The 16,322-nt window shown below is 34.9% G+C and overlaps 1 protein-coding gene across 2 annotated transcripts in view; it reads left to right on the top strand.

Moving 5' to 3' along the window:
* gnav1 (guanine nucleotide binding protein (G protein) alpha v1) overlaps positions 1-16,322 on the top strand; it is a 34,115-nt gene that overhangs the window by 5,159 nt on the left and 12,634 nt on the right. For both annotated transcript variants that reach the window (XM_058760734.1, XM_058760733.1), the window contains exons 3-5: positions 4,585-4,677; positions 6,755-6,915; positions 14,466-14,594. In XM_058760734.1, the coding sequence (XP_058616717.1) occupies positions 4,585-4,677; positions 6,755-6,915; positions 14,466-14,594 (383 nt within the window). The remainder of the gene's footprint in view (positions 1-4,584; positions 4,678-6,754; positions 6,916-14,465; positions 14,595-16,322) is intronic.

Raw genomic sequence — 16,322 nt, 5'->3', positions numbered from 1 at the left:
ACGCTTTCACTCACACATGCATATGTTTGTACAGACCCATAATTATGGCTAGTTTTATATTGTACACATGCTTGCAGACATAAGCACAGTCTATAATCAGACTGGCCTTGGTTGACTTGGATGTAGTGTCACACAAGGGCGGACCGTCGACTGTCAGAGGGAGGCCAGGGAAGGGTGTGGTGACCTGTGCTGTGTGTGTGTGTGAATCATAAATGCAAGGGAAAATGTGACGTGGTACAGGTAAAAAGAAGGGACTTGTCCTGACCTGAATGTCGCAGGAGTGTCTTTTTCTTAATCCTTTCTTATTGCTCACCATTGTACTAAACTGTCAGTGCGGTCTTTAACCACACCGCGGTCTCTCTAACCCACGGGAAGTCAAGTTGTCTTTCCTGTTTCCTTCTTTTTTGTTTCTTACCTGACACCCATTTCTCCTTGTTCTCCTAAAGCTGCAACTTCAGCTTAAAGTCAAAATGACAAACATTTCTTCTTATCATCAATGTTGAAAACAGTTCTGCTGCTTAAAATTTCTGTGGAAACTGTCATTTACTTTTTTCAGGATTCTTTTGTAAATAGAATGTTTAAAAGAATAACATTTATTTGAAATGCATTTTCCTGACACCTAAACTTTTAAATTGTAGTTTATATTGTTACATTAATAAAGATTACACACATAGGAGTGTGTCCATCTGATGGCTCTTTTTTTATGGCAAGACTTCACAAAACTCGCAGCTGGGTTTCGTGCTTTCATTTCCTCAACCTCCCTCTGACTGTTTCTTTGAAGTGGCAAGTTCTCCGGTTACAAATGTGACATCAAGGAGTAATAGGAGACATTGGAGTGCCGTTGTCGGTGGTCTAGAATTTGAGCTTGACCCAAACATAGTTATTGTAGAATGCAAAGTACTGTCTTTGACAAGATTCTGTTGAGCTCATATAGATGCCTGGAATTTTCAGAATTTTACATGAGTTCTAGAATTTGTTGTTCTTTGATGTCAGTAAGTTCTATAAGTCAAATTCCTGAAAAGAAACTGGATTCCTAGAATGGTTCAACAAAAAATGACCCTTTTATAATTATTTACTCATCCAAGCCAAACCTGTCACTTTTCTTATTTTTAAGGAACACACAAAAAAATATATATTTTGAGGATTAAGCTGCTTTTTCAATATAGTAAATTTAGGGATGGGCGACGTCTTATTGTTTGCGATTATACTGGTAAAAATTCTCCCCTCTATAAGAATTAGTCTTCCTGCGATAATAACGATAAAGTCTAGTATTTGATGTATTTCTGTGTGCGACAGTGTGGAGTGACATCACGGAAGACGAACGTGAAATTGAGCAGTCATTACATTACGTGTAAACTCTATAATGCTCACAACACCCTATTTTGGGTGAAAATAGGAAAGATAATTATTTTCTCTAAAGAAACAGGATTCCCTGAATTACCGTCATTAAAACCGTTATCGCAATAAATACCAGAAATACCGTGATATATTTTTAAGCCCATATCGCCCATCCCTAAAAGTGTATTGTGACAAGGCACTTTCAAGCTCCAAAATGAACAGAAAAAGCACCATAAACCTGTATAATATTCTATATCACATGTGCTCTGTATTTCAGTTATTCTGAAGCCATATGCTTGTATTCAAATTCAGTTATAAAATATGATGTGTTGTCAAACGATTAATCGTGATTAATCGCATCCAAAATAAAAGTTTTTGTTTACATAATATGTGTGAGCTGTGTATATTTATTATGTCTATATAAATACACACACATACGTGTGTGTGTGTGTGTATATTTAAGAAAAATGTTGTTTATATATTAAATGTGACCCTGGACCACAAAACCAGTCTTAAGTGTCAATTTTTCGAAATTGAGATTTATACATCATCTGAAAGCTTAATAAATAAGCTTTCTTTCCATTGATGTATGGTTTGTTAGGATAAAACAATATTTGGCTGAGATACAACTATTTGAAAATCTGGAATCTGAGGGTGCAAAAAAATCAAAATATTGAGAAAAACGCCTTTTAAAGTTGTCCAAATGAAGTTATTAGCAATGCATATTACTAATCAAAAATTAAGTTTTGAGATATTTACGGTAAGAAATTTACAAAATATCTTCATGGAATATGATCTTTACTTAATATCCTAATGATTTTTGGCATAAAAGAAAAATTTATAATTTTGACCCATACAATGTATTTTTGGCTATTGCTACAAATATACCCCAGCGACTTAAGACTGGTTTTGTGGTCCAGGGTCACAAATATATTTATCTGTTATATTAATTATATAAATATATACATGTAAATACAACCCAAATTCCGGAAATGTTGGGGCGTTTTTTAAATTTGAATAAAATGAAAACTAAAAGACTTTCAAATCACATGAGCCAATATTTTATTCACAATAGAACATAGATAACATGACAAATGTTTAAACAATGTGACAGTTTAAAAATGTCTGTGAATGTGTGAATTTGCTTTTATTTTTATAGTTTCAGTTTTAGTAATTTTGTTTGTTTGCCTTTTTTTTTTTTTTTTTTTTATGTTTAGCTTTCATCTTATTTTATTTTTTTGGTTTTAGTTTTTATAATTATAACTGAATTTTATTGCAGCGTTTCTCTTTTTCTTTTATGTTTTGTAAGTGTGACATCTAATATTCATATTTTATTTCAGCAATATTTTAACTTACGAAAATAAATTATGTAGTTTTAGCAAATTCAGTAACTGAAACTTATTTTAGTTCAGTTGTTTTCCAAAGCAACATTTCTAATTTTTTTTTTTTGTTACATGTAATGTTTATATTATTATTTCAGATTTATTTCAATTAACAAAAATGTTTAAGTAGTTTTAGTATGTTTATTATGTAAAACACTTCTAATTTTCTTTTTAGTTTTGTAAATGTAAGTTTTACATCTAATAATTGTTTTATCTCGGCTAATCTTTTATTTCAGAAAATGATTTTTAATAGTTTTAGTTTTAATTATTTATAACAACATTGGTGTGTATTGTGAATCTTTTGTTGAAATGTCACTTTAAACAATTTCTTCTGACAGTTTTTATGATCTTAAGAAGTGTTTAGTAGTAAATAAAGGATGAAGAGTGTGATTTATCCCTCTTTCTCACACACACACGCGCGCACACACACACCCCTAGTGTGTGTGTGTGTGTGTGAAGCTCCCTACCATCTTTGCTCTTACCGCTTTCCACAAGAATAGTTTCATTGTTCTAAAGTGTGTGATTCACTCCTGAACTTTATCTCCTGCTTCGCTCTAGTGCACTTTGTGTGTGTGTTTTCAACAACAGGAAATCGATAAAAGCACATCATACATCCGAATCGCAGAACTTTGGGCCCGCGGCCCATCATGAACACAGAAAGGCATTTCGCCGTTCGCTCTTCCCTGGAATGTTCTGCGCCTCTGATCTACGGCCCAGCAAACAAAAGCTGTTCAATAAAGGGCAGGAATGTGTTTGCTTTGGCCAGAGAGTCAGGGGCGGTAAAAGGGGAAGCATTTGAGCACAACACGAGCGGACGGGTGCTGAAAGTGTGAAAAGGGAAAGGTTTTGGGTGGCACACACGTGGACTGATTTTGTGAATAGTGTCAAATGTTTTTCAAAGTCGAAATGAAATCAAATTGTACAAAATTTTACTTTCTTAATATTAATTTCTGTTTTACTGTGCATGATTATTCGTTTTAATAATGGACATTTCTTATACTTGCTATTACAATTAGGTAGTTTTATGTTAATATTTTAATTCAATTATATTTCTATTATAAATGTTATTTAAAATATTTTGTGTATACATAAATAATACTTATCTAATATTTGTTTAATATTATTTTAATATTTGTGGTTTGTGTATATTATTGTACATTTTATATAATATATAACAAAAATGTTAAAAATATAAAAAATTAATATTACAATTATCTATTTTAATTATGTTGTGTATATTTATCATATTTATTTGTCCTCAATTGTCTTTTTTTAACTCAATGACGATCCTATTTCACTCGCAAATATGTTGCAATATGTGTGTAAAACAGTTCATGAATGCCATTTTGTGTATGAAAAAGAAAATGTGGTGATTTCACAAACTAAACAAATCATTCCCATCTCTGTTAAATGTTCTGACCAAAAAGACATGATCTGCATTCCATAATTCATAGCCGCACAATTGCATTGAGTTGCAGCCGAGCGTTTGATCGTCACACAGCGGTGTCTGTCGCAGTAATGGTGCCCGGTGAAGCCACTTCCTGTCACTTAGGTGGATGTGAGACAATAAGGACCAATCAAGCAGAAATTCATAACGTCCCAGTGACAGGAAGATGATTTGTTTGGTTAGATGCACACGCTTGTTACGTTCTGTCACAGATCAATGCAAGGGTTCTTGGGTAACGCTTTTATTTTAGGAAGTTATTTGCGTTTGAAGGGACAAAGACAATGAGTCCAAACCTGCGAATCAGAAGAGAAAGAACTCGGAAGTAATAAAATTTAATATGATAAGAATGTGAACATCATGCTTTGTACTTACTTATATGAAAAGAGATTATGATTTATATATCTTTTGTTTTTCCAGCCTGCGGTGTTAGATAACCTCCTGACCTCTATGAAGTTTGTCCTCCATGGAATGGGCGTCCTTCGCATCAACCTCGCTAACAGCAAGAACAAGGTTTGAACCAGACTCTTTCCTTTCTGCTGTTGAACAATGTATTTATTTATTACCCAGAGTTAGGGTTTCGTTAATAAAATAGGCTAACATGAATTACTAGATCTTGTTACCTAGGGTTAGGATTACTGTAATAAAAAACCTATTTTTAAATATAGATTTATATTTAGATACTAGATGCATTTTATATTTTAATTATTTATTATTTCATTTAGAATAAGTTTTTATAATTATTGTTGTTATATACTAATAATATGAATAATTATATCTATATTATATACCCTTTTAGATATGATTATATATATAAAATAATATATAGAAAGTAAAAACGATTATAATTGCATTGTCTTTATGTATCCACAACATCTACATATATAGCTAAACATGTATAACTAGATCTAGGTACCATAAGTTAGCAAAGATGACAGTGCCCCAATTAAACTTCCATTCAGTCTTTGTGCCTGCTGGAAAGATACTGTCTTGCTGTTTTACTGTTTGCAGTACTTACATGGTCCACTAGGTGGCGGCATGTTTTCAGATCTAGGGATGTGAATGCCAACATTCAGTCCAAACCTTTCAGTCACTGAGTCTTGTGCTATCATAATCCTCCCTTGGTTCCAGTGTGTTCCAGACGTGTGTCTCAAACAGTCATCATCTTCTTCCGGACGCACATAACGGCACAATGAGTGTCGTCTGCTTTGATTATTAAATATGACCTTGATCAGGTCATGTGACGAACGCTGTACTGTAATTAGACAGATCAGGCCAATTGTTCTTTAATAGCAGTGTTAGAGACGCATATGTGGTGGGTCACACCAGCAGATCTTTTGTTCTAGTTGTTTAAATGTTATTGTTTTATGCTTATAAACCCTTGCTCCAGCCCCTAACCTTAATTTTCCTCTCTTAATCAACCCCTAACTAGGTACAGATTACAATTGGTTTGACTGGTCATCCAAGAACTGACCAATTATTACGGTGGCCGAGTAGTGCACAACACAATGAAATCTCCACAACAAAACGGAATCAAGCCGCAACACAACGAAATTAGTGCAACACAATGGAAAGAAGCCTCAACACAATGAAATTTGCACAACAAAATGGAAACAATCTCCAAAACAATGAAATTAGTAAAACTTAATGGAAACAAGGTACAACAAAATTAGCGCGCAACAATGGAAACGAGCCACAACAATGGAAACGAGCCACAACACAACAAAATTAGCGCAACACAACGGAAACAAGCCGCAACAATGGAAACGAGCCGCAACAATGGAAACGAGCCGCAACACAACAAAATTAGCGCAACACAACGGAAACAAGCCGCAACAATGGAAACGAGCCACAACACAACAAAATTAGCGCAACACAACAAAATTAGCGCAACACAACAAAATTAGCGCAACACAACGGAAACAAGCCGCAACAATGGAAACGAGCCACAACACAACAAAATTAGCACAACACAACAAAATTAGCGCAACACAATGGAAACGAGCCACAACAATGGAAACGAGCCATAACACAACAAAATTAGCACAACACAACAAAATTAGCGCAACACAACGGAAACAAGCCGCAACAATGGAAACGAGCCACAACACAACAAAATTAGCGCAACACAACGGAAACAAGCCGCAACAATGGAAACGAGCCATAACGCAACAAAATTGGCGCAACACAACGGAAACAAGCCGCAACAATGGAAACAAGCCACAACACAACAAAATTAGCACAACACAATTGAAACAATCTGCAAAGAAATGAAATTAGTACAACTTAACAGAGACCAGATACAACACAAAAGAAACAAGTAAAAAAAAAAAAAATTAGTAAAAAAGTAAAAAATTGTCCCATGCGTTGTGTAGCGATTTTGTTGTGATGTGTACTACTGGGCCACCATAAATTATGTAAATGAGCACTCTAGATGGCTGGTTTTGATATTTTTTTGCATTAATGCTTAATTTAACATGCTAACATTAAACTAAGCTTTAGCAGTTCTTAAAATTGAGAGACGTTCTTGAAAAATACTTTGCCGGACGTACAAATGATGCATTTCTCCATGTTTGTGGTGTTCCTCCAGGTCCACGCTCACTCCGTTCTCTCATGCGGCCGTTGCTTCGACGAAGACCAGATGCTGTTCCCATTCATAGGTCACGCCCTCTGCTGTTTGTGGGTGGATCAGGGGGTGCGGTCAGCAGCGGCGCGAGGATACGAGTACGAACTCAATGACTCTGCACTATAGTGAGTAACACTTAGAATCACTAATTACGCACCATCGCTAATTAGACGTTAGCGTTAAAACAGTTATCACAGTAATACATTTGTGAGCAATGTTTTCGGGCCAAGAGTTCATATTATGATATTTAATATCTAATATTAGACTAGATTTCCTAGAATATCTTGTTAGAGGCTTGCTGTTCATGATGTTGTTGTTTTTTTTTGTTTGTTTTTTTTTAAAGAGTGTTTAGCTACTTAGCTGCACACTTTCTGATACATACTCAGTGTTTGGTTGTGATTTACATTTACATTTATGCATTTAGCAGACGCTTTAAAAGCGACTTACAGTGCATTCATTTATTTTTTTTAATCGGTATGTGTGTTCCCTGGGAATTGAACCCACGACCTTTTGCGCCGCTAACACAATGCTCTACCACTGAGCCACAGGAACACCATTTATCATTTTATCTTCATGCCCACCTAGATTCAAAGCTAAAAATAGTCAATGAAAACATTTCCTTTTCTTTGTTTTCAAGTAACATTCGGTTTGCAAGCTACCAGCTTCTAGTTGTTCAGGCAGGCCATGGGCTAGTTGATTTTGATGATGTATAACAGGACCCTTATGAACGTTAATGATGGTTTTTTGCTATAATTAAACCATGGTAAACTAACCATGGTTTTGCTCATAGACTGTAAAAAAGAGGTTTTTCTACACTAACCATAGTTTAACCATGGTATTTGTAGTAAAACTGTGGTTATACATATGGTTACCAATTTGCCAAAAAACATGGTTACTTTTACTATAATAAAACCATGGTTAATTTTCATAAGGGAAACTAGTGTAATTAAATGATAAATCATGCCAATTAAAATCTTTTGAATTACATGTCATTAACCGTAAAATTGAAGCTAAAACATAACAATTTATGTTAGTCTTCTGTGGTTTCAGTTTGCCACTGTTTTTTTTGTTGTTTTGTTTCAAGTTTGTTTTCTTTTTTTTTCTCCAGTTAGCCTCCATTAATTTTAGCTTTTTAGTTGGCTTTTTTTTCTCCAGTTAGCCTCTCTTTTTTTCAGTTAGCGCTCTCTGTTTTGTTGGTTAAGAAAAGCTCTTTTAACTAGCTTGAACACATTTTGATCAGAGAGCAAAGAGAATTCGGACCACGACGCAGGAATGGGTCTCCGGAATGCTTTGCATCTCATTTGAATCTTATTTAACCACGCTCAAATAGGCCAATCATGATCTGGAAAAGGTCATGAATGTTTTATTCTAATCTAATTGGTTGTTTGACACGGGAGCTGACCCCTGAATCTTTCTCATGTTCAGTAAACATTTCACGTGCAGCAAGGAAATTTACAGACAATTTTAAGTTAAACTGTTCCTCGAAATATTCATCTTAGATTATTTTTCTGAATCTATTAAAGATCCTTAACACAGATTACGTCATTCATTTTCAGTTATTGGCAAGCATTTATTTTCTAAAGATTTGATCCTGAAGGATTTAAGGTTATTCAATATTTTATTGATTTTCTAGCTCTCTAGCCCAGGTTTTCCCAATGCTTCCTGATGCAGTTTCTGAAGACTCAATGTAGGTGTAATGGCACTAATGTGCGACTGCCACTCTTGCACCATAATGGCCGCTGATCTGTGACTCGATCTGACACTCCCACTGTGAATAATGGCTGATTAGTGGGATATTCAAACAGTGAATTGTGTAATTACGTGTATGTGCGATGACAAACTAAAACACCAGGAGGCTGATTATTTAAATGAAGCAGAGAGGGTCACCCGTGTCGCAGACGTGTGGTGTGTGCCACAGCGAATGAACCTCAAACTCCGCAGCGAGGTGTGTGTGTGGTATCCCATAAAAGGCAATTAGAAAATAGTCAAACCTCAAAGCCTACAGCCTTTGCCAGTTGATATATATATCCTGCAATGCATGCTGGGACGTCACGTAATGGAGGTTTGACATGATAGCTTGTCATTTGATTAGCACGCAGGACACCTAGTGAAGGTTGTAAAGAATGAGGAAATGATGGAGGCGAGCGAGTTGTGAGGTGCTGTGTGTGGTTGACGTTGTCCATACCGAATGTGTTTGACATCAAAACCCACACACACAAAAATGCATAGCCTTGATTCTACTGAATTCCCACACATGTGCACACAAGTATGTCCTAGCGGTAGATTTGGGAAAAATGCCCCAATTAAGTGAATTATTTATTTATTTATTTAGATTGTTTAAAAAATGTTGTTGTTATTGTTATGGTATTTTAATAATACATTTAAATGTAGTAGTTTGTAGTAATTATGCAGTAGTTTTAATAATAATTGTAAATGGATTATTGCTAGAAGTAGTAATAATTCATGTAGAATTCTAAATAATATAAAATTCTAAATTATATAATAATAATAATAATAATAATAATAATAATAATAAAATAATAATATTTATAACTGAGTTATTTATTTAAATATTTTATTATTATTACTAGTAGTAGTAGTAGAAGAAATGGTATTAATAATACTTTAAAATAACAATAATAATAATAATAATTATTATTATTATTATCTTATTGTTCTTTATATATTTTATTTAAATTAGTTTTAAATTACTTTTATGAAAAAAGAAACCAATATAGGCCTAGATAACAAAGCATTATAATAAAATATAATAAAATAATATAACAATAATAAATGTTATTTATTTAAAAATGTATTATTCATTTTAAAATTATATTATTTTTGATAGTAATAGTACATTTTAAATGTATCTACCAATTTAAAACATTTTAATTATTAATTTAAGGCTATGTAAAGTAAGTGTGTGTCTGTGTATAAATTTGATTGACAGGTACTCCTGCCCCCTATTGGCCCCTGGGGCCAAGGGGCCCCTCCAGACACTTCAGTCAATAATATGAGTCAATAACACGCTTGTCACCGGGAGTGACTAAATTATCATGGTACTGATTTGAGTTGTGTTTTGATGAGTGTTTAAAACTGACACACACACATAACACATAATGAAGAATTTAGTTGGAAAAAGTACCAAAATTTCACTGATTTGCATAAAAAGGAGGCTGAAAAGAATGACAATGACTTAATTAAATATGGTGTAGTGCTGTTTTGGCATAGAGATTTGCACTAAAATGCCTTTCCTGTGTCTGCGTCGTACCGTTCCCTTACTCTCTCCAGGTTTAAAAACCTTTCCTCCCAAGCTGTCATGTCACACCTGCAGGACTCCATCACCCATCCTCACACACACACAAAGAAACACACACATTCTCTTGTTAAAGGTCAGATTTATTAGAGGGCATTTCCATCGTCTTTGCAGGCCAGGTCGCAGCTCCTCACCTGTTCATATCCTGCATGCAGCTTGTGAAATTTCTTTTCATTTCGCCTTTCATCCGTTCTCATTTGCCCTCCCTTGCTATTCTAAATTCTCCACAAAAACCATGACCCTAAAACCCTGACCGGTGTCATTTTCACGAAATTCAGTTGTGTGGAAAAATAGATCAGAAATGGAGTGAGGAGAAGATATACTTCTGAGAGAAGGATGTTTGGTGGGAGGTCAAAGTGGTGTCAAATCAATCCGAGAGTTAAAGTATATCTACAAAACTCCAGAAGAGGGTTTTAAATGCTAAAAAGGCTTCAAAATGTCACGCTGTTGGATAAACCAGGATCGAACCCGCTTTGGAAAGGAATGGATCATCTAAAGATGCTTTTCTTCTGTAGGACGCAAAAGAAGAGATTTCGAAATGAAGAGATTTCACGCTGCTCTTTTCCATACAGCGTACAGTGAGATTGGCGGACTACAAAATGATCTCCGAATAACCTCAAAGGAAGAGTTCACCCAAAATTGCTGAAAATTACTCACCCTAAGGTCATCCAAGATATAGATGAGTTTGCTTCTCCATCGACAAAGCATTATATCACTTGCTCACCAATGGATTCTCTGCAGTGAATGGGTGCCGTCAGAATGAGAGTCCAAACAGCTGATAAAAACATCACAATAATCCACACAACCCTAGTCCATCAATTAATGTCTTGAAGTTAAAAGCTGCATGTTTGTAAGAGAGAAAATCTATCATTAATGCATTTCTGGACATGATAAAAAGTCTCTTCATAATAACGTTTCTTCTAGTGAAAAGCCCATCCTCTGTTGTCAAAATCCACTGGCATATTTGTTTAGAATAGCTTTAGACTATTTTCTCTTGATCAGTGCATATTTTTCTCCTGATTCAGATAAGACTTTTTTTTTTTTTTCACTGGAGGAAGCGTTTTTACAGATTATAAACTCGTACGAAGTGACTGTTGTAGAGTTAAAATGTCTTAATGATGGATTTTTTTTTTCTTACAAACATGCAAATTTTCACTTCACAAGACATTAAGTGATGGACTGGAGTCATGTGGATTACTTTGTGTGATGTTTTTATCAGCTGTTTGGACTCTCATTCTGACGGCACCCATTCACTGCAGAGGATCCATTGGTGAGCAAGTGATATAATGCTAAATTTCTCCAAATCTCTTCTGATGAAGAAACAAACTCTTCTACAACTTGGATGGCCTGAGGGTGAGTAAATTTAAAGCAAAATAAAATTTTTGGGTGGACTATTCCTTTAATGATCAGATTAGACCAGTTAAAAACCATCATAAACTGGTGTAGCTGTTGTTGTTTTTTTGTTTTGTTTTTCTTGTAGGGATTATATAAAAAGACTATTTCTGGAGTCTAGAGATGGTAAAGTTAGCCCTTGCCTTTCCCTAGAGAGCATTAGAGAGTGAGACAGATCCACAGCGACAGGGCCTTTGTGTCCTGCTGGGAATTGAAGGCCAGCAGCGAGTGAATGTTGCATCCAGATGCACGTAATGGCATGTCTGTTTTATACACCCAGATGCATTTAAAGAAACACACCTCACACTTGTTCACTCACAGTCTCTGCTCAGGCCCGAGGTGCTCGCTGTTGTGCTGCCCAGGGGGTTTACAAGATCAGACTCGGCTCGAATGCCAAGGAATCGCATTGGCACTGAGGTTGGAGTGTAATATTGTGTGTTTATCTGTCACTAAAACCAGAAACGCTAGACAGAGTGTGTTCTTAATTCACTATGGTAGTAAAAAATCATAGTACTCGACAGTAGTATTGTCATTAACTAAAGCTAAAATTATTCTAAAATGTTTTTTGTTAATTTAAATAAAGCCGAAATAAAATATAACATATGAAATTAAAATTAAAAATGTTGCCATCTGCTGATATGGTGGAGCAACAGCCTGAAACAGCCCTGCTAAGTCAACAAGCAACTAAACAGATTAAAACCACCGTTGGTTTAATGATATATACGTTTGTCAACAGTTTATGCTAAAGGCTGCTAGCGGCTCTTGTTATAGAGTTGCGAATATGAGAATGCAGCATGTGGGTTTTAGTACTCACTTGTGTGAAATCATTTTCTTCAAATATCTGCTGTTACACCATGTGTTATTCAGCTAGCTAGCAATAAGCATGTTGATAGTTACCTGGCTATTTTGAATGATGAGTGAAACTTTAGTTTAAGCTACAAGCTAAAGTAGTTTCCGCAACACTTCTAATGTCATGGTGGTGCAAATTTCACTGAGAAAGTTACATAAACTGTAGTCAAGCTTGTTTGAAAATGTAATTAGCCGCTCTACAAGCTACTGACAAAAAGTAGCTAACTTAAGCTAAATTTAGTTGAAAACATGAACACAGTTAATAGCTAGCTTTAAAAGGGTAACATTTTAGCAAACTTTGTTAGCTATAAGCTAATTATTTAAGTTCTTTTCAAAAAGTAGTTAGCAACTCAAGTACAAGATACTAACAAAAAGTAGTTCACGTGAGCTGAATTTAATTGAAAATATGAAATTGGTCAATAGCTGGCTAGCTAAACTTCAGCTTGCTAGCCATAAGCTATTTGTCATTTAAGCTAGTACTCTTTAAAAAAAAAAAAAAAAACTAGTTAGCCACTCTTGCTAGGTATATCTATCATAATTTTTAGTAGTTCAAAGCACTTTTTGTTGCTAATAGTTAACTGCATTGAAGCTGCAGTGCTAAATACTAAAATGACAGGAACTCTTAGAAGACAACAATTTATGCTAATGATGCTATAGCGTGCCTTGCAGCAGCAGTGCGAATGCAACACACAAACATCAGTAAGCAACAGTGTGTACGTCAATCTCTGACGTATTAGCGTTTAGCACAACCTGGCCTTTGTTCTGTTCGCATGAACAGAATGACAAACTGGTCTTATCAGTGCAGGAAAAGATGCCTCAAACACTCTTAATTGAACTATGGCACAGTTGTCTGAGGTTATTGCTTCAAAACTGTGCGTGTGTGTGTTTGTCTAATTCTCCCTCCAGGGTGTTTGCGACCTCCTGTGAGGTGTGTGTATCGCTACGTAGCGCACGCTCCCGGATAATCCCTCTCTTTAGCACATCCACGTACAGAAATCCCCCCACAGATTTGCTTATACTGTATCATGCTGTATTTATATTCATGCTGGTATTTAGCATAAAGCGCGTGTTTCCCCCGGGCCAGTCTTATCGCTGCCACAGACATTTACTGAAGTCAGAGGTAAAAGCTGCTTACCTAGACAATGAGAGGCAGCCCTTAAGGAGAGGGTTTTCCCTCAGAGACCTGATTATAAGAGGTGAGGAGCCGCGTTTGCTCCCAAGCCACTTTTTTACTGACAGGTTGCTGGAGTTAAAACCTAAAACTTGCTGGTATCAAACTAGGAACTGCTAAGGTACAGGATAATGTCCGCAATGTAAGGTTTCAGTGCTGCTAGAAATAAGTCTGGTGTCACTAACCCAAAACAAACTAGGTTGTGTGAAAGCACAAGATATCGGTACCATACCGATTATCAACCGATATTGTAGTGTTTTTTTTATTGGCAGGTTGTGTATGATTGTTGGATATTTATTTGTCCTGTTTTTACATGTTGTTAACGTTTGCTGTCATCTAACATGCACTTTAATTTATTTTCATTTATTTTGAATTTGAGACCAGCATTGTTATTGCCAAGACTAAAGCTAAAACTATTTAAAACTGGTTGCCGGTAAATAAAATAAAGCTTAAATGTAATAAAATATAAAGATGGAAAAACTTAAATTTAGAGATGTTGCTTTCTTAACTAACTGAAATGAGCTTAAATTGAATGAAATACTAAAGTAACTAAAACTGAAAAATATTAAATATTAAAAATCAATTAAATCTATTTTAAAAATTGACCTGCACATAGCAAAATTACTATATCGAAAGCTAAATTAACTAATTAATATGAAAAACTGAATACACAAAAATAAAAGCAAATTCAAGATATATCATTAATTAAAATATTAAAGTAACACTAATTTGGGTAATACAGTAAAGGATTTTTATATTGGCCATGTATTGTTTATCGGCAATGGCGTGACAACAATTATCGGCTTATGAGATTTGAGAGAACTTCTGGCCAAGAACCTGGTTAATTTTGCTGGAAAAGGGATTCCAGATAGAATGTCTAAATGTGTCATTACTGTCATTTTTGTCATTTGTTATAACTTTTTCAATCTATGTCTCTCTGTTCTCAGTTTTTTCGAGAACATGGGCAGGATCATCGACCCTGATTACATGCCGACAGAAACGGACGTTTTAAGAGTCCGACTGAGAACCACAGGTGTGATCGAGACACAGTTCAAAGTCAAGCACCTGATCTTCAGGTAAACAGCCTCTTTATTGTCAGTTTGTTGTAATTGTTCTTACAAAAAGTTGTCTGTGACTGCGAATCATCAAACATATCAAGCTTTTTCTGTTGTTTTCAGTTGAAGTTTGTTTAAAAGTAGCTAAAATAGCACATAAGGAAAAACTGAGGGGTTTTCCTTCTCGCAGTTTCACGTTTTCATGATATTGACCATGTCAGCATGGGCGGCATCCTCCATCTCTCACTATCTTATGAAACGTCACCTTGCATGACGTTCTGACGCATCGCTCCATTCGTCAATATCCTAACTGGCATTATCAGCATTGAGCACACGTTCAGCTTTGATTTGGATGCAAGACTTGTTTTGAATTTGTCTGTTTTTTTTTTTTTTTTTTTTTTTTTGTTCGCTATGACGTCTTGTCTCGAGTCCCAACTCAAATATTTCGACAAACAACTTTTTTAGGTATATGCTAATCATTTTAGTTTGAACCAGTGTTATTTTAGTATCATTTGATATACTTTCATAGATTTTATTTTTATGTATTGTTTTCATTTTCATTTTAGTTTTTTTGAAATATGTAGTAGTTTTGTATTTGAAAATGTCTATACAGTTTTTAATTTTAAATTAAATTATTTTGTATTTTTATATAGTTTATATTTAATTTATATTGAAGTTTTAGTTTATTCAGTTTTAGTACTTCAACTAAATCTAAATAAAAATTAGAAGTGTTGCCTTGTCATCAAGATTAAAACAAAATGAGTTATAAAAGTATGACTTTTTTCTGGTTTTACTTTTAGTTAACGTTGCTTTATTTACTCATAAATCCCCACTTCAGTCATAGTCCTAATGACTTTCGATCCTATAAATGTCGGAATGAAAAAGTTTTATGCATGTTCATTGTCCTCTCAAGTTCAATTTTGCGCAAACATTAGTCAATCAATAAAACGATTGGAAGGTTTCATGGGAAATGTGAGTAATTTTCTGCTTGGCAGCTTTTACCAGCCATTTGAATGTTAATTGAGACATTTACAGCTATGAGATGCCACAGACTGTTTGACATGGCATGGAAAGATGAGTGTTTTGGCATTTGGTGGAGAGCAAGTGTCTTTGTCTGTACTTTTACATTTGTTTCTTCTTGGGATCATTCTGCCCTGAGAGTTGGCTAATTTATTGGCTTCAGTTGATGGCTTCTGCAATAACATTTATATTGCATTACTTTGCATAATGCTAAATCTACATTTTCCATGGCTTTCATGACAGTTTTTAATAAAAGCGCTTCTACAACATCATAAAATCAAAACAAGATGACTTAAAAAATGGTTGTGGGAAGTAAAGATGTTTGAAACGCTGATCCATTTAGTCATCTTTACAGTTTGGTCTTCAAAAAAAGTCTGTTTTTCCATCTGAAATGTGAGGAGAAATTGTTATTCTATTCTGTTGGGTTTTAATTTTTATTAAATTGTCCTAAAGAGTATAAATATGAGCAAAAAAATCCCATAAACCCTGAAATCAGAGTAGCATTAGGAAAATTAAGGTGCTCTGCAATGATTAAGGACTTTACGTTAGTTTATAACGTACGAAAGCTCTATGAAAGCTGATGTTATGTGGAGTAATTGTTATATGAAATCTGTTTAGTTTCTCTTGAACTCTAGACTGAATTAATTTGCTCTGGAATAACTTACTGTCAATCTTCTGCACGCTCGGCTGCTCGTCCTTATCACAGCGCTTCACATGCATCCCACACCG

This window comes from Onychostoma macrolepis, chromosome 22 (genome assembly GCF_012432095.1).
Source record: "Onychostoma macrolepis isolate SWU-2019 chromosome 22, ASM1243209v1, whole genome shotgun sequence".
Taxonomy (NCBI): Eukaryota; Metazoa; Chordata; class Actinopteri; order Cypriniformes; family Cyprinidae; genus Onychostoma; species Onychostoma macrolepis.
This window is presented reverse-complemented; position numbering and strand designations above follow the sequence as displayed.